General features: G+C 45.7%; 1 protein-coding gene across 1 annotated transcript in view; it reads right to left on the reverse strand.

The window, feature by feature from the left end:
- The window catches only part of grid1b (glutamate receptor, ionotropic, delta 1b), a 578,917-nt gene that overhangs the window by 161,998 nt on the left and 390,004 nt on the right, over positions 1 to 26,915 (reverse strand). The window contains exon 4 of the mRNA XM_039616223.1: positions 24,177 to 24,382. Coding sequence (XP_039472157.1) covers positions 24,177 to 24,382 — 206 coding nt within the window. The remainder of the gene's footprint in view (positions 1 to 24,176; positions 24,383 to 26,915) is intronic.

The raw sequence follows: 26,915 nt of genomic DNA on the forward strand, positions 1-26,915 counted from the left end.
GATTGTCGCTAATTCGTGATTGAAACCACTCTGATGTGACCTGTTGTTGGACTGCTGGGATTAATGGTAAGGAAAATTACTCTGACAGCACTATGTGTGCTGTTCCTGTTCAAGTAATTCCACCCTGACTGAATCATTGATTTTTAAAGAGCAGCAAAGAGGAAGTCCCGGTTGTTGCAGACCTCTTGCAGTAAGGTTTGAGCTGACGGGTTAAAAGTCGGTGTGTCAGTCTCAGCTTCGCTCTGTGAGCACGGAGTCAGTACAGCTACCTGTGTGAGAGCAGCTGTCGTCCCTGCAGGGCTCTGTTTGTCGACACTGTGATACGCCGAGCGGTGAACGCAGCCCTAACAGCCTGGCTGGGTGGTGCAGAGGATGTGGAGTGAATGAGAAAAGATGTTAGTGCCAGTTTACCAGGTGCTGCACCGCCTTTCCTCCCGTGTTCTACGTGTCAACTGTCACAGAGCCTGGAAAGAAAATGTTGGGACCTTTCGTTTTGTTTGCCTGCTTAAACAGAAGACGGCGAATCACACTGTTAGCGTCTCGAGTGCAAAGACGCCGGAGACTGTAACCAGATTCTCTCAGTTAACCTAGAGTAATATCCAGAGAAGCTGATAATTTATCTCATTTTTTCATTGCTCTGGCAGTCATCTCTGTCATTTCTGCTTTCATTGTCAAACAGTGCAAAGATATTTGGGTTTGGATGCAAAAGGCATTTCAAAACCTCCACTGTGCACATTTTTAAAGAGTTTCTATTGTGTCTAAAATCTGCTAAAGAAATAGTTTATTTTAGTGACATTTTCTAATTATCTAATCTAAGTAAAACCATTTGCACAAACTAACAGAAGTGCAATGAAACATGGCAGAAATGCACTGACGTCTTGGTCTACTGAACTATTTGCTTACTGCAGGCAATGATGGATTTCTTTGCTACATTAAAGAGAAAAATAAAATCAATAATTATATTAAAATCTATATAATGCAGGTGGAGAATGGTAGAGAAAATACATATTAATGTGGAAACGTTGGCAGCTATAAGTGATCAAACCCTCCCGTCCAGAGACTGTCGTTGCGTCTGTGTGGGACTCTCATGTCAATCGATGCCTTTCTCAGGATGCTTCTGAAACTTAATCCCAAGAGTTTCAGGCAGCGATTGGATTCCCAGCATCATCTCAGATCAGACATGACAAGCTGCACGTTTACGAAATGATCGTTGAGATTTGCGACTTGTCGACTGCCAGCAAATACAATGCTAAACTGTTGCACAGTAAACAGTATATGCAGTCAAACGCACACAGTGAACATGTGCTACTGCATGTTTAAGAACAGTCTGAAAGCATCTGTGTTAGCCTGTTATTGATTGATTGATTGATTGATTGATAATACTTTATTCATCCCAAGGGAAATTGGGTTAAGGCTGCCAGCCGTGCCAGCGCCATCTTACCCTTCTAACCGGGGAAGACAGGTCAGAGAGGCATAACAATGGAAAATGCACAACATGAGGAAAGACGAGGAGAAAAAAGAACTCCCCCCAGTCTGTTAGCTAGCATTAGCACTGTGAGCTGAGCTGATGATGTGTCTCAGTAACCTGGTTAAACACTGCTGGATAATCCCTCCCTAAGAAAGCTACCACCTCGAGTAGAAAGGCAGAATGGCAATCTGGGTACTCGTAGTGCCTGATGGTGCGCTCCAACCGTACGCAGCCAGAAGCCCCTTGTGCAGTCAGAACAGTCGGCGCTTGTGTTAGAGGGCGTGATCTGAGCCACAGACAAACATGAAACACACAACACAATTGACTGACGCTAACAGAAGAATGCACGGCTGTAAGGAACGGTTTTTGCAGTTGAACAACAAGACATTTGGAGACCAAAGTGGAGATGTTTGTCTGTAATGCACAGCAGCACGTTTGGAGGAAACCAAACACCTCACAGTCATAATGGTGGTGGAGGGATGATGATCTGGGCACCTTGCAGTGGCCGAGTCAACCACAAACTCCTCTCTAATACTGTGGGAAGTAGAGCCCATCTGTCCCACAGCTAAAGCTTTGCTGAATTTGGATCATGAAGCAGGGCAATGATCCCAACCACAGCGCTGACTCTGTAGAGCTGCAATCGTCCAGTCAAAATCCAGAACTCAACATGACTGAAATGGGGCCTTGCATGAATGATACCTGCGAAACTCAATGCAATTTATTACTGACAAAAGCGGTTCTACATGCTGTGACTCGTAGGCTGTGTTCAAAGTGTTCTGTCCAAACTTTTCCCCCAAAAACCGAACACTAAAAGCAGAAAAACAACCCAGAAACTGAAAGGTTAACAGTGAATTGCTCCAAGCAAACACTGCCGTAACTTCTGTGGAAAATAACAATGACAAAAAATGTCAGCTCGGCGTAATCATCAGTTTAGCCACAACACAACAAACAAGAAAGAGGTAATTAGAGAAGAAGCATATGGTGAAGAGGACAAGGTCCCACCCCACTAATTTGTGTTTCTGTCCTTCCCATGTGCCGCACTCTCAGTCCCTTCCGTCCTCTGTCCTTCTCAGAGTTTCAATAATAGATGGACGATGACAAAGAGGCGGTGGGTGGAGGTGTTTGAAAGAGCGGTGAGGCTGAAATGGTGAGAGGTGGGCTGTTTTTGTTCTCTAACACTGAAGGGAGGCAGGAGAGAAAGAGTCTGGAACGCCAACATTTCAGAAGATTCAGCGCTTACGAAGTGGTTGATATCGATCAACAAAACATCGATCTCGGTCCCACAAAGGTTTCAAACGATTTAGAACAGTTTTGTTTGAGCCGAACAGCCTAAAATGGGGAACATCAGCAGACACCGGCCATGTAATAGCAAATATTAAATGTCCTTGAACAATACGCAATGAGAAAGCATAACAAGGGGAAAGATATCCATCTATCCAAACTTCCACACAGCTGTGTGACTCAGGAACAAATGCAAAGATGGCTTATGCTATCAAAAGACATGAAAAAATGGGGAGAGGAAGAGATCAAGTACAAACTGAGATGAGTGGCAGATTTTGGATCTTTGAGCTGATGTAACTGATGCAGACGGAGTGAGCTGGAAGAGACCTGACATAAGACAGAGTGCACTCTGTGGGCTGATCTCCGGAGGAGCTGCTTTATAAAGAAAACAGGTACGGGCATGAAAAGGTCATGAAAGGTCCTGCTTGGGCTTAAAAATAGACAATTTGACTGCTGAGGGTTGAAAACAGGAAGCATGATTTGTGCTTCCTGTTTGTTTCCCGGCTGGTTGTGATGTTATTCATCTGTCCATGCAAGAGGACCAGTTAAGGTTGATGACCTGTGGCTTAATCCTGTTGTTTTAGGATCTCTTTGATGAGAATGTTCGTCATGACAATAGGCAGCACTAACTTCGCACGTGTGCACACCTGAAAGACCAGAGCTCACAATCCAGATGGTGTAAAGTACATCGCTGATATCGCCATAGTAGCAACAGTAGCAGCATCCATACGAGCTCACAGTATGTTGTGCACATTAGTTTTCCTGTAACAGCCCATTAAAGCATCTATTTCCAAGCTTTCAGTATGTTGAATTTAAATGTTGTCCTCGTGCTTGTGTGGGTTTTCTTGGTTTCCTCCCACAGTGTAAAGATGTTCAGGTTAAGCAGTGATTCTAAACTGGCCCCAGTTGTGCCAAAGAGTGTGAACTGTCCTGTGGATGCTCAGTTGAGCTGGGATTATAGAGGTCAAGGCAGAACTTGTTCTATGTTTCCAAGCAGAGACCACTGCCCCTGGGGAGTGCCAGTAGCTTGGGGCAGCGGTGGGCTTGGACTACAGCAAAGACAGGGAGGTGAGCTTTCCCTGCAGGACATCGGGCTGTGATCAGTGTTACCGCAACATGTTTGTCAATGTGGCTTAGATGCACAGCTAAAGTAAAAATCAGTCCATGCAAGAACTTTTTTTCTAAATCAATCAGTGTTGGATTATTTAAGGGGGAAATTTTAAGGATGAACTACTTGTTTCCTTCATAAATCAATAAACAAGCATATTTACAGGGCAGAACAGATTGAATTCCTTACTGGTTTGAAAGTCAATAAGGTAGGAAGTGCATACTTCAGAAGGCCTGCGTCCCATTTCCCTGATCCACGTGTGAGCTGGAAATGGGATGCATGTTGGCCGGTATGGAGCGGTGGAGCAGCAGGAGGGAGGCGCAGCACGGCCTTCGGGATGCAGAGCGAGCACACGGGAGGAAACATGATGACAGCAGCAGAAAACGGTGACGCCGCTCAACCTGACTGACTCATCTCCCTCTGACAGTGTGACCAATCAGGCCCTCTCTTGTTCGCACTCTTTTATTTCTCCATCCTCTCCCTCCGTTCCCCCTCCTCCCAGCCCTGTTTGACGTTTTCTGTTCTCTCCCCTCTCTCTGCAGCTCCAGTCGTGACAAATTGCATTCACATTATTACATTTCAGAATAATTGCCAGGAGCTGCCATCCAGAGAAAGTCACAATACCTACAGCCCTGAGATTTAATTCTTCTGTCAGCAGCGTGACAGACAGCATAAACGGGAAAAATGGGCCAAAGGACGATGCAAAAGAAAAAAAGCTGCAGATCTGCTGCTGGATGCCTTTTCCCTCTGATCCCACTGTAACACCAGGGGAGGTCTTGCTGTTTTACGCAGCGCTGCTACCTTCTAAGAAGCCGTGTTGGTAACTCTCAGACAAACAGATGGTGGAAGCGTTTCTGCAGATAAAAGATTGAGGGTGTATTTATGACGCTGCCTTACAGCATAAAGTTTCCAGACTCTGGGGGAGAGAGGAGCTATTTTGGGAACCAGACTGCTTGCTGGTGACAAAGCAGATAACACAGCTCAGCATCACGGAGCTGTGATGTCATCACCGGAGGTCAGAGATTGGCCACTTTAGTCTGAAACATCAATGTGCACACATTTGCTTTTTTTATATTATTAAGGAACTTGACCTAAGCTTACTTTAAATGTTGCCCTGTATGCTGTGACCCAACATTTTAGCCCACTTGTTCCCACCCTTACGTAACATGAACGTCTTTAACATCAGCTCCTCCATAATATTCCAGCCACTAGAGACTGCTGCTACACTGAAACAACAGTGGGCCATACTAAGATGTGACCTATAAGGTGGAGACGGACACTAAAGATGAACATGGGTTTTATTCTAAATGACTTCATAAGCTCAAGGAAAACAGCTGTGACCCAAAGGACATAAAGGCAAAATGCGGTGTGGCTGAGCTGAAGTGGAACAAATCTTATTGCCTGTTCTCATTCTAGCAGAGTTTTAAGGTTCAGTCCACAAAGATAAAGAAAATATTAAGTGCAAGAATGACCAGCAGACGCCTGACCCATCCATCCACCCCAATCACCTCCCAGAGGAGACTCGATGGTCAAAGTTTTTTAAGAACGATCTCCAAACTGACCGTGCAAAGACTTAAGACGTCAGCATTGAGCAAATGAAGAAAAGGTAACTTATGAATGTATCTGTGACTCAGAAAGATGAAATGCTGAATGTTAGTGCATCAAAATATAAGTCTTGCTTAGAAAATTATAGTTGCTGTTGTTGCCTTTGTTGAGTTTACCAGTCAGCTCCAAGCCTTATCCAACAGCATGCATCAAAAACAGGGTCGGGGAGTACAACTACTGCTATAAAGCTACAATGTTACTGTTATTAGCATTTAAAGTGGCTCGACTCGTTATCTGCACCGTAGTGATAGCTACAGCTCAAGCTTCACTCTTTTATTATTTGGTGCTTCCAAAAAAGAGCCTCTGCTATATGCTGACAGAAATAAAACTCATACATTTTTATCACCCAGCCTCTTGGTTTAAAAGTAGAGCTGGAATAAAAAGTCTCCGTTAACAGCCCATCTGCAATCAGCGCGTAATTACTTTGTTTGTTGAAAGCTATGAAAACAGCAGCTCCACCAGCAACAGAAGAAGAAGCCTAATGAGAAATAAGTGCTGTTTTGGAGGAATACGAGCTGCAGCTGCATCAACACAATGTTTTAAAGAGACATGTTCGCACAGCGCTGCCTTCGCTGCAGGTCATTATTCGTTGTTAGGATCCTCATTGGCTGACCTCTCGGTGATTGGCTTTATGGAGAAAGTCACACATCCAACAAGCCGGCAGAGAGCCGGAAGACTGGTGACAGAATCTGTTCTCCTTCAGGGAGCATCCGGGTCAGAAGGTCAAGAGATTAGCAACAGATAAATGGCTAAACACGCGGTTACTCTGATTCCTTCATCTCTAGAGATGGATGCTTGTTTTTACGGAAACATGAAGACAGCAAAGCATAAAATATTCATGAAGACGTCTGTGAAGATGATTCAGCTCCTTCAGATCCATTTGTGTTTGCTGCTCTGGATATTTAGGGGACTTGTGACTGACTTATGAATGTATGTTATGAATTTTCCATCTAACTTTGTTTCATATGTACACTGTAAAACATTAGACTTAATGGAATTTGGTCAAATAAAATTGACTTGATTGGTATATGGTGGGGGATGCACGGTGTTTAGCACTGTTCAGTTCAATTCCACCATCAGGCCGGGGTCTTTCCATGTGGAGTTTGCATGTTCTCCCTGTGGGTTCTCTCCCGGTACTCCGGTTTCCTCCCACAGTCCAAAGACATGCAGTTAGTGGGGTTAGGTCACCCTGAGACAGACTGGCGACTTGCCCAGGGTGCAGCCTGCCTCTCGCCATAAGACAGCTGAGTTAGGGGTTTAGAGCAGGCACATTCTCCTGAATGAATAATTATTTGAATAAATAAACCTTTGATTTGATCATGTATTTAGGAGAGCAGGTGGGGTTAGGTTTTCAGCCACATGCTAAACAAGAATACGTCCAGAAAATAGAACCTGTCACATTTCCAGTGGAAACGAACGTTAACCAAAGCCTAAACTTCTTCCTCAATGATGTATCCATAGCACATATGCTTGGAGGTTGGTCCACACCTCTAACCAGTCACTGTAACATCACTGGAGACACTTAGAGGATCAGGGGAGGTGAGCGTCCACCTCTTTATGCAGAATATTCATGCATCTGAAGACAGATTAAGACAAACTGTCTGCTCCGTACTGACGATGATAAACAGACACAAAACCAAGTGCTTTGTAATTGCTTGTCATTTCTGTCATCTCAGACATTTTAATTAATGCTTTAAAAATTAACCAGAGGTCTGCTTTTCATGTTAGAAATCAACAAATGGAAACAGATTTTTTAATGCCGCGTCTCTCTGCACCTCAGTGATGCTGAAAGACACACAGCAGGCAGCAGCTGCTCTTCATCTCCTCCATGTTTCTGTTAATACTACAGCAGCACAGCGACAGCACATCAGGAGTCTTTAAGCCACGACTGAAGCTGTTTGGTTTACACCGATTAACGTTCATTAAAATTATTTGTTTGGCCCAGAGAAAAGTTGCTGGTTGCAGTTTTCCACACTCGCTCATCACTTAAACGTCTGGAATATCCGTCTGTACGGTTATGAAGTGTAAACCATGATTGCATTTCAGCTGCTTTGGTGCAAATGAAAGTGACAGGTGCAGCAGAGAGGTAACAATAAGACAGGGCCGGCAAAGGGAATGCTTTAGCAGCCCATTGCTCTCTCCTTACGGTTCCCTACTGATTTTTTTCCAGTTTGCTCTTTGCAGGGGTGGAAATCTCATCGCACGGAGGTCTGCTGCGTCTGGAGGAGAGTGTGGAGGAGACACCAGGAGAAGCTGGACGGGGCCGTAGCGGGGCATCGGCCCAGCAGCCGATAACAGGTACACCCTGAGCTCGTGTGACAGATGTGAGAGAGTCTGGAGACGCTGTGGCATCTGTCACATGTGCTCAGCGTGAACATGCTCTCATCTGTGAAGAGAACAGGGCTTCGGCAGCAGACCTGCCAGTTCTGATGTTCTCTGGTGAATGCCGATCGAGCTGCACGGTGCCGGGCTGCAAGCGTCGGGCCTACCAAAGGACATCAGGGCTGAGAAGCATGCACGTGATCTGCCTGCAGGGCTCTGGCACTGCTTCTGGCTGTTCCTGCTCACACTAAGTAGCAGATACTGGCCCTGCTGCTGGGCTGCTGCTCCTCCACAGCCACATCCAGCTCTCCGGAAAACAATCAGTCAGGACGGGTAAGGAGGGAGCAACAGTCTGAGGCCAACACCTGGAGTGTTGTCCGCTCTCCACTGCACCTGTTACTACTTGCACCAAATCAGGTGAAATGGACTAACAACGGTTCAGCCTTCATGATATTCCTGATGGAGCTGACTGTGTGCAAAATACCACAATGTGTACATGAGGATGGACTACATGTGCAGTAAGGAGGTCAGACACACTCCTCACTCCATGTTTCTTTGAATGTCATTGGCCCGATCTGACCCACATCAGTACCAGGCAGGCTGATCTAAACAAAGCTTATACTGCAGCGTAGCTTTGCTTACGCGTATTGAGCCGTGCTTGCGTTCAGACATGCGTGCAGAGCTCTGTGAGCTGCGCTCCATTCATCCTCTCTCTGCTTTGGGACAGATATAAAAAGAAGTGTGCAGTACGTATGCGTGTGTGCACACTCTGGAGTTACAAGACAGATGGAATATGACAAAGCAAAGAGAGTGCACAGAGAAGTGTGTGTGAGGGAGGCGGAGTGGGCGAGAGAGAGAGGATAACAGCGAGAGCCACAAAGTGGGCGGGCGAGGCTTGAGAAAAAAGTGTGGCGAGGAAGGAGAGAGAGAGAGGGGGGAGAGATGAGGAGACAGAGATGGATGACTGAAGCCCACAGCCTGAAAAAAGATGAAGAAAACAACAGAGAGGAAAACAATAAGAGAGGGACATGTTTCCTGGGTCCTGTTATGTGGAAGCTACCAGTGTGTGTGTGTGTGTGTGTGTGTGTGTGTGTGTGTGTGTATGTGTGTGTGTGTGTGTGTGTGTGTGTGTGCTGAAAAAGTTACCCAAATTTCGGCAGCAAAATCCCAGAATTTCCAGATGTTGTGTTTCCATCAGCTGGAGATGAGGACGGATTATTTTGGGAATGTATCTCTCCACACGTCAGATGAATATTTATTTATTTTGAAGTTTTCTTTGAGGAAGTGTGTGCGTGGTGGAGTTGGGGGGTAACAGTAGGGGGCGGGTGCCGGAGTGAAAACATGATGAAACATTAAAGAAATCTGTCTCATTCATTTTTCATCATTTGGCCATCCAATCACATGAAGAGTGAAAACAGAGACATGAAGGCACACGTCTCGTTTGCTCTTCATCCAATCCTTAACGCCCCTCACAGCGGGCGCTGTACCCGAGGGTCCAGAGGAGACTCGGCACGACTGACAGACCTGAGTTATGTCAGTCAATACTTTGTCTGTGAATATAGATCAGGTGGTGCCCTGTACACCGCCCACTGTTACCTCAATAACAGTTTAATATCACACAAGCTGAACATGGAGATTTTACAGGTGTGCCTAATAAAGTGTCTCGTGAGTGTATGCCAAGTGTGTGCCTTCTACTGCATTTCTGAACTGCTTCTAGTGTCTTGAGGAACAACATCAGGAATCCTCCTGGTCCCAGACTGTTAGTCTCTTCCTCTGATATGATCCTGTGCTACAAACTGAAGCAAAGCTCATGAACAGATGCAAAGCAATCCTACGAAAGGCTGAAAGTTGCAACTTTATTCCCGCATTACAGAAAATGATAGAAACTTGAAGCCAGACATGGCTCGCTCTTTCATGGTACGGGCCCCAGGCCTCCTCTGGTGTCTGCATTTAGGACTCGGCCCTCGTCGCCGCACAGGTGCGATTCGTGCTCTGAGAGATGATTCGATACGTTTCCCGCACGTCACTGCCCCGGGTGCCGCCTTGTGTTTCCTTGGCTCTCTGGGCCGATATCAGATTAGCCCTGTCAGACCGCTGCTTTATCAGCCGCGCTGTCCGCCAGCCAAACAAATGACAGCACCCGCCGCCACCACTCCCTCAGTGACAAACGACACGTCAGCCCATCTCCTATCCATCTCTCATCCATCTCGTATCGCTGCCAAGGGAGAGGTTGTCACGCGAATGCCCTTACATCGGCTGCCGGCCGTGAACACGGGCGAGCGGGTCGTCTCTGCAGCTTTTTGGCAGTGACGTGCTGCTACTTTCACAGCGACGAGTCGATGCGATGGAGCAGAATATTACGGGAATATAGATTACATGCAAATGCATCGGCTCTGTTTCACATGCTATATTTGATCTAAGCAGGCTGAGTGTGGCTACACACAGTACAGCTCCTGGGTTGCAGCACAGAGCAGGTATCATGCAGCCTTATGCATTTATTTACTTTATAAGTGGGAGACTCATTTTCTACAGTCATTATTTATGTATTTTTGCATTACGGTGATATTCCCCTGTACTACCACTGACAGCAGGCAGTGAAGCCCTCTCATCTTATGTCATTGTATTTTTTTAATTGAACAAAATAATGGGCTAATTCAGCGGTCCCCAACCCCCGGGCCTCGGACCGGTACCGGGCCGCGAGAGTTGAGGCTCGGGTGTGAAATTTAGGGTTTTCAGGGGATGTTACTCAAAATGTTGTTGGCACATTTCAGGAGGACGCTGCTAATAAAGTTACACTACCACAGTTTCTGTCTTGCTCGTATCATTTTATTTTGTTGTGTTTATCCGCGACACCTTAAAGGCCGGGCCGTGAAAATATCGTCTGACGTTAAACCGGTCCGTGGAGCAAAAGAAGGTTGGGGACCGCTGGCCTAAAATATGGAAGTCAGGTTCCTACAAAATAAAATAAAAAAGCAGTCAGTTATTATCCCAGAGGAAAGATTTTCACTTTTCCTCACTCGATATTTTGACTTCATTAAGTAAAACTGTCTCCATTAGTTAAGCATGCTACTTTCTTCCACTTTTTACTTTATGTTCACCAGTTAAGGAGCCTCACTGGGACCATTTTGCTCTATTATCAGTGTATCAGTGTAGTATCATACTTCATGTCTTACTTCTGCAGGTTTTACCAGGACAGACAAAATACATCATCTCTGCAGTGGGTCCAACCCATCCTGATCACATTCACCTCAGCTCCTTTCAACAGTCATGGTCATTAAATGAAGATGTTCCAAGTAGAACTGCTAGCTTTGGTGTGGGAGTTCCTCTAGTCCTCTGCCACTGTACCAAGTCAGGCGCCCCCTAGCATGACCTTCAGCTGTAGCTGCCAAAGACGGCCTTGGCTCCGTGTTTGAAGTCTCACAGTGTACTGAGTCATCAGGATGTTTCTGCCTTCCTCGTTTTTAAGCTTGATTCTTTCTCAGCGTCTGCACAGAAGAACGTCAGCCCGTCCAACAAGTCCTCAGACAAAACTGGCATCTTTTCCTCGCTCTTTAACGCGTGCCCTTTAGCAACGACCTGCCTGAAGCATTCAAAATTACGCATGCAGGTCACCTTTCGCTCTATAATCTCAGTTTGTGTGAAGGCTGTGACCCGACCAGCCAAAGTTGACGTCTGCGGCGCTGATCTCCAATCAGCGCTAATGCTTGTCAAGTATTCTCCACCTCCGCCTCCTTCCAGGCAATTAGACAGAGGCCGGGGCATTTACAGTGAGTGCTCCAATTATAGCAGAGAGGTGATGTGGGTGAGATCAATTATCGTGCCGCACGGAGGATGACTACTTGCTTTTCTTTTGCTACATGTCACTCTCTGCTCTCTCTCCTCGCCTGATGAAGCTTTAATTGGTTTGTCAGCTGCAGAATAAACAAAAAACTGTTAAAAGAAGACAAAAAACTGGAAGGTTTGTTAAAAAAATGACAAAAACGAGAAAACAACACGAGTGACAGGAATGATAAAAAGTACCAGAGGGTCAAAATGACCTGTTCTGCACATACCCAGCCCAGATTATGTTTTATGTTTTTAATCTGCGAGCGTGAGGTTCTGCAGGAGAGGAGTGACCCAAAGAAATATTTGATGTTCTCCCTGAACTCAGACAACACTATTTTATTTATCCACAGTTCGTGTCATAAGATAGGATGATAAAAAGGAAGCACTGCTATGAAAAGTGAAGCCAGTGCTGAAGAGCCTTCAGCCTGCATTCTTTCTCTCGGCCAGCAGGGGCAGTCTTCCCATCTGCCGTCCTCAGTCAACATTAAGCTGGCTCTGTGGTATCTGTTGCTAACTTATATACAACACAAACACAACATGAAGCTAATTTCATCAATTATGTTTGTTATTACAGTCAGAAAGCTCGATCAGTCCGGGTAATCTGATTGGCTAACGAGCTGTCAGTCATAAGTAGTTATGCAGTGAGTAATGGGTCCATCTGGCAGCCCCATAGCTCTCTGCCACATCCAGCCACCTACATCACCAACATGCTCAGAGGCTTTACGACAGGACTTCACTAACCAATGGGTGGTGTCGGGCTTCCGTTATAAAGATCACTGGTGTCACGCGTGTCAACGAAAGCCACCTCTCTAAATAAAATATATATAAACCACCACAACACGAAACAAAACCAGTAACCAGATGTGCCATCACACCCCATTAACACGAGCGTGCATGTGTTAAATGTATCCACTGTGTGTCCAAACGTCAGTCCACTTCCTGCTGGTTATCCGTGTCAGAGGCCTTGAAAGAATTCCTACTCTTTAGACGCCAGATGATCTCTGTGCATCCCAACAGCTGGACAAATCAACTATTATAAAGAAAGTGTTCTTCACATGATTTTATTGATCTTATTTTTTATCCTTTAGGCACCAAACACTTTCACATTTAACCTTTGTAAAAGTTCCCTACGCACCCATGCAGGCGCTCTTTGCACTGCACGTGATGCCTGATGTCCTGCGGTTATGTCACCGACGGTAAAAGCTGTGATGGCGTCCGCAGACAGCTGCTGACAGGGTCGGCGTAGGCCGGACACCGAGGGCCGTAGACAGCCACAGGTTACCTCCACTGTTTTCAGGGCGAACTGTGAACATCAGCTTTTTTTCCCCCCTGGTTCAACTACTTTAACTTGCTGCCGCAGCTCGCCACGTAGCCATGGCAACCACTGAAACCACAGTGAGGGGAAACAATAGAGGAGCTGATGCTACAGGTAACTTGAGTTTCTCCTCATCACCAGCAGCAGCAGCAAAAACAGGAAGATCGATGAAGAGAAGCAGGACTGGAAGAACATCGGCCTTCAGTCTGATCCTCCCATCGGGGACGAAAATCACGTCACACAGATATGTCTGTTAAATGTGCTCAGCTCTGTGGGTGGAGCACAGGTCACGTCTGCAGTGTGCGAGCCTGCCGAGCCGGCTCTGTGTCGACGGCCTCGAGGGACCTACGGGAGGCACCGCCGCATCACCTGCACCAGTACAACATGCACAGAAACACGAGTAAGCCTTTTCAGCTTTGCGTGCTGTCAGTACAGTAACGTGACGTTACAATAGCAGCGTGTCCGGTTCCCAGCAAAGAAGCACTTCTTGTTATTGGGGGCTCTGGGAAGTAACTGCTGCCAGGAACACGAGACGATGGGGGCCAAACAACGGTTACAGAAAGTCCAACCTCGGAGAACACGAGCCTGAACACAAATAATGGCCTGCTGTAAAGACCGTTATTATACTGACTCATTTGTTCTTGGCGAGCACGTCTTCGAGTTGTGATGGCTGCCCCTTATTACAGAATTTGTGTGGCGCTGCTGTTTTCATGATTAGAGGGTGAACCTTCACCCCCAGCCCACATGGATGGAGAAGACCTAGCTTGGTTCCAGATGACGGAGTCACAGATTTCATTGCTCCAGTGATTCAGCCGATGTGTTTCCAGTTCAGCCTTTACAGCTTTGTAAGATGGATTAAAACGGACAAACAGGAGACGAGCACAGACACGTGAAGCCTTATCGGCAGATTTAAGGACCGAAACCTGAGACAGGTTCAACCCTGACACCCACCCGTCACTCAGTGGGAATTAATTATGAGGACAAAGTTTGATTTCATATCCATGATGGATGTTTGAATCATTCTAAACGTTCAGCCTTTAACAGGAATGTTCTTTAGTCCCGTGCTGAGGCAGACGTCACTCTGATTATTCCTGAAGTTTCCTCCTCGCTCAGATTCAGATCAAACTCAGATTTTTTCCTTTGTCTCGTTTTCTCTCTTCTTGTTCTATTGAAATTACACATAGTGGTGTGTGTGTGTGTGTGTGTGTGTGTGTCAGAGGTTTTTCTCCTTGTTTCCTGCTTCCTATGGAGGCTGAGAGGGTTTAGCCTTTTCTTGAATTCTCCTCTCTCCTCTTCTCCTGCACTTCATTAGCGATGCTGTCCTTCTCGCGTGTCCCACGAGGACTATCTTGATGGGGAAACAAATCTGAGGGCGATTAACGATGATTAAGAAACACGCTCGAAAAGTGGAACTAGCAACCTTGTCTTTGAAAGCTCTCTAATCCAAGCATTTACAAGCCTAACAGCTGGGCTGCCGTTTGCATCCGAGTCGTGCTGAGGACAGACTCGCCTCTCAGAAACACACGAACTGTACCGACTCTCCTCAGACACCAAACTCTGAAACTCAAAAGGTCAAAGTAACGCTGAAAGAGCCTCATTGACTGTGCAAAGGTTTCTTGGTGTTCAACCTTTTAACTTTTGTTTCAGGAGGCAAGTCAATTAAGACCGACCTGTTGTTCACGAGGCAAAGCAAAATGTCTCGGCGGGAGAGGAGGAGACGGCCAAGCTTCTAATCATCACAATAAAAGGTTAGAAATGCTCCTCAGCTGGAAAAGTTTGACTTCAAACTTTGCAACAAAAGGGTGGGGCTGAGCATCAACGCTTAGCAACAGCAGCGTGGTTCAGCGACACACCGTCATCACCACAGGGAGGTCCAAACGCCAACAAAGACAACACGACTGGCTCACAGACTCCATCGCCAAGGAACTCAAAAACAACAAAAATGTATAAACTGTCAGTGTCAGTAACAGAGCCATGGGATGCAACATGAGAGCAAGAGCCCGCCAAAATAAAACAGGAAATAACTAATACTGAGACACAGAACTGACACAGAGACAAACATGGAGACAGAGGCTGACTTCATCAAAACACAGAGAAGAGGCAAAGCGAACTAATAATCTAACTAAGCTATAGAGACAAATACTAGAACAGGACGGATCAGAAATCTGCTCAATCTCTCACACACACACACACACACACACACACACACACACACACACACACACACACACACACACACACACACACACACACACACACACACACACACACACACACACACACACACACACACCTTCATACATCAAGCTACTTTTTGCACAATGCTCAGTCTTTTGCACAACCCACTGTCATTGTTGCACTTTTCTATTGCACTGTTGTATCTGCACTGTGTGTCTGCATCGTTCTGTTCTGTATATGTCATAAGTAGCACCATGGTCTTCGATGAATGTTGTCGCGCTTCACTGTGTACTGTACCACTGTATATGGTTAAAATGACAATAAAGCCACTTTACTTGAAATCCAAAAACTCATAAAGGTATTACAGACCTCAAAACCGTGACTCAGTCTTTGTGTGATGATCAGAGTTTAAAGTCTGAGTGACCCTGCAAACAGCCTGATTCTACACCAGTGAGTACATGCAGTCAAACTAAATCACATCTCCATAATCTATCATTCATGGACAGAGCTCAGACTCCTCAGACGTGAGGAGAGCATTGAGGTCTGAGAAATCATGGAAGAAACTATTTGTCAGGCTGCCTGAAAGATGAATAGTTTGTGCAAAGATGAAAAGCTTAAAAATCTACTAATGGAATTAAAAGTAAAGCATCCTTTCTTTCCTTTTAGTGTTTAATACAAACCTTTGCACAGATTTCTTTCTCCACCATCAGAAAAAAAACTCACAGCGTCCCTTTAACGAGGCGAACAAACAGCAGAGTCTGTGAGGAGAAAATGGCTGTTTGTGTTTACTGAGGTCATTTTCTATTTGCTGTAGGAGGGTTTATTGCCCCGAGGACATGTAACACACACACACACACACACACACACACACACACACACACACACACACACACACACACACACACACACACACACACACACACACACACACACACAGACGGAGTAGTTGTTGTCACCCATCACTGCTCAGCAGCGTGATAGGATCCCGTCAGTCAATGTGTCTCCTCTGGCGACCGAGAGCTTCGTCCCACCTCCCAATCTAAACTTCACTCCTCCGGTGATTTATCCTCTCTCTCTGTCTCATACTCTTCACCATCAGATAAAAGTCAGAGAGAAGAGGAGAAGGAAAAAGGCAAGAGGGCGAGGAGGATGCAATGGAAGAAGGATGTACACAAGGGCATGAGAAAGGAAGGAAACGAGGGATGAGGAAGAAAAAATAAATGAAAAATGGATAAAAAGAAGATGAGAGAAGACGGACATGAAAACAAGAGAGGACATAATAAAGAGACGCTAAGCAAGGAGTGCAAAGAATAAACAGGAAGCAGAAATGCTGGAGAGGAAGGAAAATAACTGAAACAGGGACGAGAGGAAGGAAGGAAGGAAGGAAGGAAGGAAAAGCTAAAGGAAAGGTCAGAAAAGTCTGGAGGTAAATAACGGGAAGAGAGGAGGCAGACAGAGCAGAGTCACATGATGCCACAGCAAAACGCTGGCACACATGGCAGCTCGCAGTGTGAAGAAACCCACCTCTGTGTGTGTGTGTGTGTGTGTGTGTGTGTGTGTGTGTGTGTGTGTGTGTGTGTGTGTGTGTGTCTGTAATGATTCACACAGTCTACTCACAGCTGACTGAGAATTATGGAGGTGCTAACAAAAGCCAGTGTAGCGTCCTCGTGATGCCGCCATCATTGTTATAACAAAAAGAAATGACACATATTAGGATTTACAGAGCAGCGCCGGCGCCACCTGACACGTGCCTCCTAAAATGTTTCTGCTCCACCAAAGCAGCGACAAAGGACGGAGGCGTAGGCTGAGGCTGATGGTGTTTTTATCAACACCGTTCTGCTGAGAGTGAAGTCAGGAGTCGTGCAAGGTGCCTCCTGCAAGCCGCTTGGCAACCCACCACCATCCTGGCTCCTCCTCATGCTGAATTATTGTCTGTATGATGTCACCGATGGCTGCTCTCCATCTTTTCCCCACTGGTACCTGCTTGACTCGACTCAACTTGGTTTTTGTTGTTTTCCATCGCAACTGACTATCATCCCCATGTGCGTGGGGTCGCTATAGCAACGTGACATGGTCTGGATGATGATGTTGAGGCTGCTCGAGCTACGGCTACAGCTGAGCCGCCGTGTTGGTTTGTGTTTCCCCCGTTTCCAGGTTTCAAACAATGGTGGTTTTGGTTTTTGTGAAGGAGTCGCTCTCATAACTCATCGCGTGATGCTACTGACTGGCCAATCGGTGGCATGTGAGCTGTCGACCTTACAGATCGACTGAGTCATCTTAGATCCAACCCTGGCCAAGCAGGTATTAAAAAACTTTTAGATTCTGAGTCAGCTCGAGTCGAGCCGAGCTGGGAAGAGAGGTATAGGCGTCCCTGTGATGTCAGAGGTGTACGCAGAGAATCATGTGATGACAGCAAGACGAGAGTAACAATGTTTCGTTTGATCAGAGCGATCCCGACTGAAGTGCGTTCCGGTAAACTGGATTTACAGCATGTGTATCGAGACCTGTGATACAAATTGGATAATTTTCGAACATTGGCGATGAAGGCATTCAAACTCAACGAAGGAGGAGTGAAAGCAACAGGCTCAGGTTTGTGAATCAGGCTGTTGAGCACCTACTGACTAAATGGCAAAGCGACTCTCTTGCTGACTTTGTGTTTGCTGGTAGAGGAGAAGAATATGCAGGGACATGTTTTCAGTGTTTGCTTGTCAATAAATCAATTTATGAAATGATTGCATGCAGTTTTTATTACATTTTAGCCCCAAACTTTTCACTATGGCATAGCCTCACAGTCTACATGCACCTAACAGTGCATAAAACTTCTTGAAAGTGGAAGATCATGTCGGGATAGAAAATGTGGCCTGTTTGTTTTTTCTTTACATGTTTTTGCTGCATTATGAAAATTAAGCTTTCATATTAAATATTACCAAAGCTTAAAAAAAAAATTAGCCAATTGCTCACAGGTACAGCTTTTACTTTCTGAGTAACACAGACAGCAGAGAAGCCCCGCCCACCTCTTGATCACACCTTGTGTTGGTAAGAAGCCGGAGCTCAAAGAGCTCACAGACGATGAACTGAGCAGCAACACAACTTTTTAACACCAACTCCAGTCTTAGAATTGAAAATGGGAAAAAAGCAGAAGACTTCCGCCTGAAGGGAAAAACTCTCTTTTCTCTTTTTTCCTCCCACCGCCAACATCTAACAAAGCAATCCCCTGCTCACCACGCTGCGCCCAGAAACCTGTGCACGAAGCTGCAGGTAATATCAAACAGCACAGGCTGGAACGAAACGCCATGTTCAGTGTAGCGGAGGACGACTCCACAGGTGACCCTCAGCAGTGAATCCTAATCTAATGTGCAGATAATTAACAGTGTTTGTTCAAAGGAGAGGCGAACCTTTGAATCAGCCATGATTACACACCTGTATTTGACAACGACACGAGGTCATGTTAACTGTTCTATAAGCAAATAAACCACAATTACAGAGAGGGGCTCACTGTCATTAAAGCACGCCACGGTCTCATTAGGTACGAACGCATCAGGTGTTATAATGGCGACATTTACCTCTTAACATCCTCAAGGTGACCAAACCCTGACCTCCCGGGTGGGGTGAGGGTTTGGGCCACATGATAAAAAAATCAGGTGACGGTACCTTTGAAATGAAGTCTCTTACATGCATTCACATGCCTCATAAGTGTTCTGCTAGTAGATTTAGATTAGGGTATGCAGACCAGGTGGAAATCCTGAAAATGATCTTAAACTTGCTTTATTCACTTTCCCAGCTTCTCCCAAATCCTCCACCCTCTTTACAGCAGAGCAGGGGCACCATCTGGAGGACGTGCCATCGTAGTATCATCGCCACAGGTGAGGGCAGAGATGTAAACAGGCCGTTTCACACTCAGCTCTCTCTTCACCATCTTCACCAGCATCCACAGCACTGCTGATGCAGCACCGATCGCTCCGTCACACCATACTTTAACTCCTCCAATCAGAGGAGCAACTCAGGCCCAACCTGGAGTGGGTACTCCACCCTTCTCAGCCTCAGACTCAGAGGTGCTAATCTTCATCTACGCCACTTCACACGTGGCTGCAAACAGCCTCACGGCGTGCTGGAGGTCAGTGCTTCATGAGGCGAACACGAAAAGCAAAGCACACCAAACTGGAATCCTCCGCGCTCCTGGGCGCATCCAGAGGTTTGCTCATAATGTGATCACCAGTCACATTTACTAGAGACTAGCCCACTTCTTTCACTTGTGTGTTCTGCAGCTCTCAGGTCTCTGAGCTCAGAGCAAACTTTACAAGAAGATGCTGAGAGGAAACAGAGTTTATCCCAAGCAGACTGTAAACAGGCAGGAAAAACGCAACTGAAAGGAACAAGTTCTGGCAGCAAGATTCATGGATACAGTTTTTTAAAATCGTGTCTCTGTGTGTGTGTGAGAGTGTGTGTGCGTGTCTGTGTGTGTGTGTGTCTGAGAGTGTGTGCGTGTCTGTGTGTGTGTGTGTGTGAGAGTGTGTGTGCGTGTCTGTGTGTGTGTTTGGCAGTGTGAAAACTTGGCAAAGCTTTTAACAGGTTTCCATGACATTACTGAAGAGTGCAACTTTCATTCAGCTCTGTCTCACCCTCCTACGCCGTCATGTCGCGGTGCTAATGAATGTCTCAGCATCAAACACACACACACACACACACACACACACACACACACACACACACACACACCTCAGAAGCCATTTGTGTTTCTGAGCCCAAGCCTCCCACTCTTTTTCAGACACATGCTGTCAACCATGGACATTAACACTATTAGATAAACACACCTGAGAGAAGTGTCTAAGCACACACACACACACACACACACACACACACACACACACACACACACACACACACACACACACACACACACACACACACAGAGCAGCAGTATGTGTGTATGTTTAGTGTGTGTATTTACTGTATTTACATTTTTAAGTGTGGTTGTTCAGTGTTTTTGTTTTAGGTTACATTTTATTGCTGCTTCTCTTTATTTTCTTCCTTTTTCACTTTGCTGCTATAACAATGTGAACTAATAATAATCTCAGTTTATCTTTAAATGATATTTTTCTGAGTTGAAGCAACAAATCGCTCTTAGAATAGTAGCTACGCTTTGTCCTTTCACACCTCCACCTCTCCCGACTCAGTTTGTGCACGTTCGAGGGTTTGATGAAGCTGAAGCACGTAGAGGTGAAACGAGTCTCTTTGAACTATTTGCAGCATAAAGGTAAAAAGAAGCAGAAACACACTGTGCAGGTGAGATATTTTAAAAAAGGAGCAGCTGCTTCTCCCTCCATCTTTGCGCTCTCTGAATTCCCAGAGTGCCGTGTTTCTGCCTGACAATGCCTCAGCCTCAGAGCGCCGACACGGCCGCACATTCTTAGCTTTGTTATCAGCGTGCTGCGAGCGGGCAGAGGAAAGTCTGACTGTTTCATCTGAGCAGATAAAGAGGGCCGAGCTGCTGACTGACAGCTCGGGACATTTATAACACACCTACTCATTGTTAGCTCTCAGATAAGAAGCTGCCAGCTGTGGCCGTCCGTCTGTCTGTCCGTCTGTCTTCAAATCACAGGTCAGTGTGTACAGTATGACCCCCCCCCCAGAGGGCTACACAGGGGGCTACACCCCCACAGAGGCAAACACAGGGGATTTTATGACGTAGCCTTATATCACCCTGTGATCACTGTAATGACTGACACTTAAAGTAAGCTTGATTATGAAGCTTAAAAACCAAAGATTAGAGCCGGTGCTCCGAGCACACGGATCACGCACCGCGTGCTGGTTCCCCGTCCCCGCGCTGCACGGTGCATCTCTCACTGCCAAGTAACAGCTCACACCAGCGGGGCTTTCTTTGTGCGTGTGGCAACAATCACACATGAATTATGATCACTCGTCCCGGATAAATATTGACCGGATCAAAGGCAGAACATCACAAAAATACAGTTTCATTCCTGATCATGAACAAGCCTTAAGATCAAACTCTGTGTCTGTAATCAGAGCTTTGTTTGATCAGCTGCAGGTTTTTGGTCCTGTGTCATGTGCTCAGACACACACACACACACACACACACACACACACACACACACACACACACACACACACACACACACACTGAACACACGACTTCCTTCTTTTTCCTTCTTTCCTCTTCCTTATTCACTTCCATCTTTCTCTCATTCTTCATTTTTCACACGTTTCCTCCTGTCTTTCTTTCCTTCTTTCCTTTTTGCTTTCTTCGTGTTTTCCATCCTTAATTTTAATCTTCATCCTTGACCTTCTGTCATCACTTCTTTATTGCTTCTCCTTCATTTCTCTCTCGTCCTCTGTGCATCCTGCTCCCTCATTTTCTTATCTTTGTGTATCTTTTTTCAGAGTTTACTTTTCTCTCGCTCGTCTTTATTCTGCACACAAACGTTGGATTTTTTAGAAAGAGGATCACTGAAAAGTATTTCAAAAATTACATACTATTCTTCCTTTTAACGACCGCGTTATCACGCTTTATTGTCTCCACACATTTAGAGATGAAGCTGGAGTCAGCCCACATATCTGTATATCACACAGATATCATATCTGCAGACATCCTGTACAAAATGATGCTAATGTATGTAAAACGTTCCTGAAATCCGTTAGCCGCTGCTCTGCAGGTGGGGATGTTTTAAGCGGCTCTGCTTCCCGTCTGCAGAGTCCAGAATAAACACGTCAGAGCAACTTTCACCTTTTACATCTATGGAGGAGATTTGCTGATAACTCGACGTCTCCTCGCACTCGCTTCTCTTTGCTCTGATGCTTCCTTTTATTAAGTCGCACGTCTAATGATGTTTCCATCACTTACACTGCTCTGTCCTTTATCATCCTCCCGAGTTATTGTTGTTATAGCGGCTTACACATTCACCTCACAGGCACGATATTCCTGGTTCGATCCCAGGAGGGTACACAGATCTGCTGGGGGACGTTCATCTGATGGAGCTTCCTGCTGCGGTGACCCGTGTGCGTGTGTTAAGTTGGTGTTTTGTGTTAAGAAGGTTGAATTGTCGAGTTGTTGCTTCACAGATTCAAACTGATAAAGAGCCTGAGCTGCTGTTTTTAACGTCCCACCCTGTGTGCATTTCACACACACACACACACACACACACACACACACACACACACACACACACACACACACACACACACACACACACACACACACACACACACACACACACACTCAGTGTCAGGCTTCAGAAAAATAATTCCAATTAGACATATGGCTGTTTGATCCACGGACAAAAGTGGCTGTGAAACATGAGACAGGACACAAATAAATATACGAAGTCAGCTTTCTGTGTGTGTGTGTGTGTGTGTGTGTGTGTGCGTGTGTGTGTGTGTGTGTGTGTGCCAAAAGCCTCCATCTGTCACTCCAGGTGGCCGCTCACACCTGGGCACACACAGGCTTACAAATGATCAGTGCTCCCGGCGTGGAGGGGCAGGTTGGACAAACAGAAAAACACACACACACATTTTTCACGTCCACTCGCTCCACCTCTGCACGCGCTCGTTCGTTACTGCCACTCATTATTTTTTGATCCATCTGCAGACTCTATTTTTCCGCCACACGCTCACTCGGATCGCTGCTCAGGTACGCTCAGGTGTTTGCTTCACACTCTGCTCTTCTGTTATTTTGCACACTGGGTTTTTTCCACTTTGTAGACGAGTTTTCTTTACACACATGCTCCGTGTTTTTCACCAGGTCAGCTGTTTCTGTAGGCTCAGCTGTTTCCTGCATGCACTCACTCATTTCTTCAACAAATATTTTTGCTCCCTGTGCACTCGCTCACTTGTTGCACACGTGCACTCAGATACACTCATTCCCGGGTTTAAGATTAAAATTCCTCCTGCATGGTGTTTTCCTACAGTGTTGAACAGGTTGACAAACCTGGAAAATCCACAATTAGTGACCAGAATTGTTTCAGCAGCAGAAGCACAAATCTCTGGCTCACCTGCCCGACACTTTTACTTTGGCTTTAACTTGCTGGTTAGATTCAGCCATTAAATACTACCTCAGTCGGTTGAGGAAAGCTTCAGGGTCTGTGTTAATGATGAGTTCAAGATCTCAGTCACCGGGGCTAAAACCCAGCAGGGCACAGACACCCAAAGGAAACCAGCAGGTTTGACAAACAGGTCTAACTGATGCCTCGGGGATGAGAACTGGACGCCCCAACACACGAGTTCAATGTGGAATCCCAAACTACAAGCACAGGAACAAAAGCCTGACTTCATTTAAATCTGGTCAGTTTTACGTTCTCCATCTTCTCCCTGATGTCCAGACAGACTTTTAAATCTCTCTAATTCTCTGCACTCAGCACTTTCACCATGAACCTGAGCAGAGGGCAAACATCAGCTTCTCTTTCAAACTGACCTGAAATTCATGCTGAGGATCATTATCGACGATGAAATCTGGGACTGCGGCTAAAACCAGCAGACTGCAGCATACTTCAGTCTGCTGCACATCAGGGGAAGAGCACGACCTGGAGACTTTCTTTCCTCCCAGAATTCACTGAATTCCCCCCTCAGGGTCACACCGCCAATGGGTCAGCTTCCCGAGGTGTCTGACTGGGAGCTCAGAAAAGAGTGAAAAGGCTCCAGTGGTGCACACAAAGATGAGATCTGGATTTGGATTGTTCGGCAGTTCTTATGTGACAGACGAGCTTGATGTATTTGAAAACCTGCAGACTCTACGTGCAGTGTTGTGAATCTGCAGGTGTTTGTTAAACTCTCTGCTGTCAGGAGATGTGAACTGATTTCAAGAACTGAAGTTTTGGAATCAGGAGGGAAAAAAATGAACTGACACAGAAAAATCTATAATCTAAAGTTAAACACGGTTAAATATAAAGTGAGGGTTACTAAGACCTCAGAGGGGCCTTGTGGTTACAGGGAACCATTTGTCTTCCTTCAGATACCTTAAGCACAACACACTCACACACTGATCACACTCATCTGCTCACTTCATTGCATTTTTAGGCCACTTTTTGCAGTAAACCCGCCAGAAAAACCAGAGATGGACCGACCTGCTGGATAAATGTGTGCGCTCCGTGTGGGCTGAGCAGCAGGATGGCTCTCCTCAGTGTGTCTCTGTACCGATTGAGCTCCTCGGTCCTCATGGTGGTGAAGAGGTTGGTGAAGATTTTACTGATGTTCCTGTCCACTCTCTGCAACGCCACGTCGACACCCTGGCGGGACGTCTGGTCGAGGAAACCCTGCAGACCGCGGATATCTGGAAGAAGAAAACACAACCCAGAGTCAGATACACACAACTGCTGATGTGCTACGGTGTGCAAAGACATTACTGCAAACTCATGCAAAGCAAAGAAATGAACGTGGCCAATCAGCAGCCAGAGACAGACACTTGAGCCCAAACTGATCAATACAGTCTTTACATGTCAAAGTGACGCCTGTGTGGCATCTGTCATCTGTTCCATCACCCCACCCCACGTGTCCTGCCTTTGTTAAAAACATATGCATCAACAGCAAAAGTCTACAAGACATGAAGGGTCATTGGAGCACAGGCACAGCAGGAATATCAGCAGCAAGCCATAACGCCGTCTCTCAGATCTCTGTTACATGCATGACTCACTGATGGTGTATTTGTAGCTCAAACTTCAGCAGGAACCGAAAAGGGAACGATTATCTAAATCAACATTTCTTCCACTGAACTGACAGAAAAAAACAGACTGAAACCTCGTGACTTCAGCCGTGAGCAGACCAGGAGGAGATCACAGCATGAGCCCGTCTATTCAAACATCTAAAACAGCTCTATAACTCCATCCGCTTACTGAAGAACATCGGTATCATGATGCAGAAGGAAGGTTGTAGGGAAGGAGTCAGGATGCATGGCAAGACAGATGAAGCACATCACTGATATAAGGCATATGATCCATTCATCCTTCTAGGGCATCAAATACTGAGAAACCAGAGTCTCGGATACACATAAGATGTGCCAACACTGAGGCTCTGGGTTGGTTGGCATCACATTTTAAACCACTGTACAGGTATCAGGGGTATATCAGTGTTAATGGATTAATATGAACAGCCACATTTTCATCCAAACCGTGACCTTTTCCTGACCTCCTGAGTAATAACTTGCACTAAACAAAGAGTGAAATCAAAGAAAAACTGATCCCAAGGCCCAGAGCTCTCAAACAAGATGTAAACAGCAATCACCAGGTTAACAATCCTGTGATTGATGCCACCGCTCCACTCCTACGGCCTCCCAGGGTCGACTTTATTGCTCTTTTAGATCTGTTGCTACAGGTGTCCAATAGTACCTCAGCTGGTGTATCATTAGATCATTAGCACTAGCATCAAAGAACACAAGTGTGCACCTTTAAAATACCAGTGACTCTGTCAGAACTGCAGCATTTAAACATTTGTCCACTTCAAATTAACAGTCATCTTCATTAAACATCATTTAGCTAAACGCAGCTTCGACATCAGAGGGGAAATTTTCCTTCAACTGGTCATTGAAGCTAACCAAAGCTAAAGTGTCCACAGATAGCGATGCACGACACAGTCTGTCTTCATGCTGTGTGAACCTGCAGAAAAGCCACTGGTGCTCAAACTGGTCAATGCTATCCCAGAAAGCTTCATATGCAGATATCTGCTCATCAGAAGTGTAAGAAGCTAACGTCAACGATTGTTCAAAGCTCAGAGATTCAAAAGTCTCCAAACTTTATTTCATCTTTGCTGATTTTTGGACATCCTTTGGACATTTATTCATGACTAAAGTGAGCAAAAACAGACTATCAGAGAAAAAAGGAGGGAGCTGTGATGCTGACGTGAAGGACACGTCCGAGCTAACTCGTTCTCAGCAGATCTGACTAAGAGCATCATTGCTATTCCGGGCCCAGCCCTGCCACCGAACCAGATAGCATCTATCCATCTGAGAATATCGTTTTGCAGACTCTTCTCCAAACTGCCAGCGAAGTTTCTCTTTCTGACATTCAGACAAGGCAGCTGTGTTGCGTTATGCTCCGTTATAGCTAGTGACAGGTTGTTTGGCCTGAACATCTCTTCCTATTTTCCCTCCTCTCCTTTCCCCTCCCTCCATCTTTTTCTGTCTATTAGCACTGACAGCTGGCTTGTACCGAACCCTGAATGACTCTGACCGCCACTCTCCACTCCTGGAGTCTAGCTGTTACATCTCATCTTCCCTACCTTTGCGGGGCTTTTCCCCCCCACATTCACCACCACTGCTCTTATTCTCTATTACATTTTCTGTCTATCCACTCATCTGTCAGCCGGCCACACTTTCTCATCACCTGCCAATCACTGCAGTGGACCAGTCACTTAGCTGTAATATAATATCTCAAAAATCAGAGCCCTGAGGTAGTTTCCCACTAATTACAGAAACATTAGTAGTAGCAGACACGTACTGAAAACAGCTCTGCGTGTTACTTGTGAAACTGTCAATCTTTCTACTGTTCTTCTAGAAATTATTAAAAAAAATCCCTGAAAACAACAAACTAAGTTACATATTGAGCAGCTTTTTCTTAAGCAAGCTATAATTACCTAAATTATATCTACTTAAGGTGATTAAGATACACTATTACAGCTTCACGTGCATCTTTATTATGGTTTGACTGCACATAGGCTGGAGGCGGTCTGTTTAAAAGGCATCAGGTGCTGCTGTTTTAGCTGGAAACCCATTATTATAATAAAATCATGTTCTCCTCACCACTATCAAAAAATAAACCAGAAGATTTCAGGATATTTGGCTATGTTGCTTTATATACACACACACACACACA

Source organism: Oreochromis aureus, linkage group 8, assembly GCF_013358895.1.
Source record: "Oreochromis aureus strain Israel breed Guangdong linkage group 8, ZZ_aureus, whole genome shotgun sequence".
Taxonomy (NCBI): Eukaryota; Metazoa; Chordata; class Actinopteri; order Cichliformes; family Cichlidae; genus Oreochromis; species Oreochromis aureus.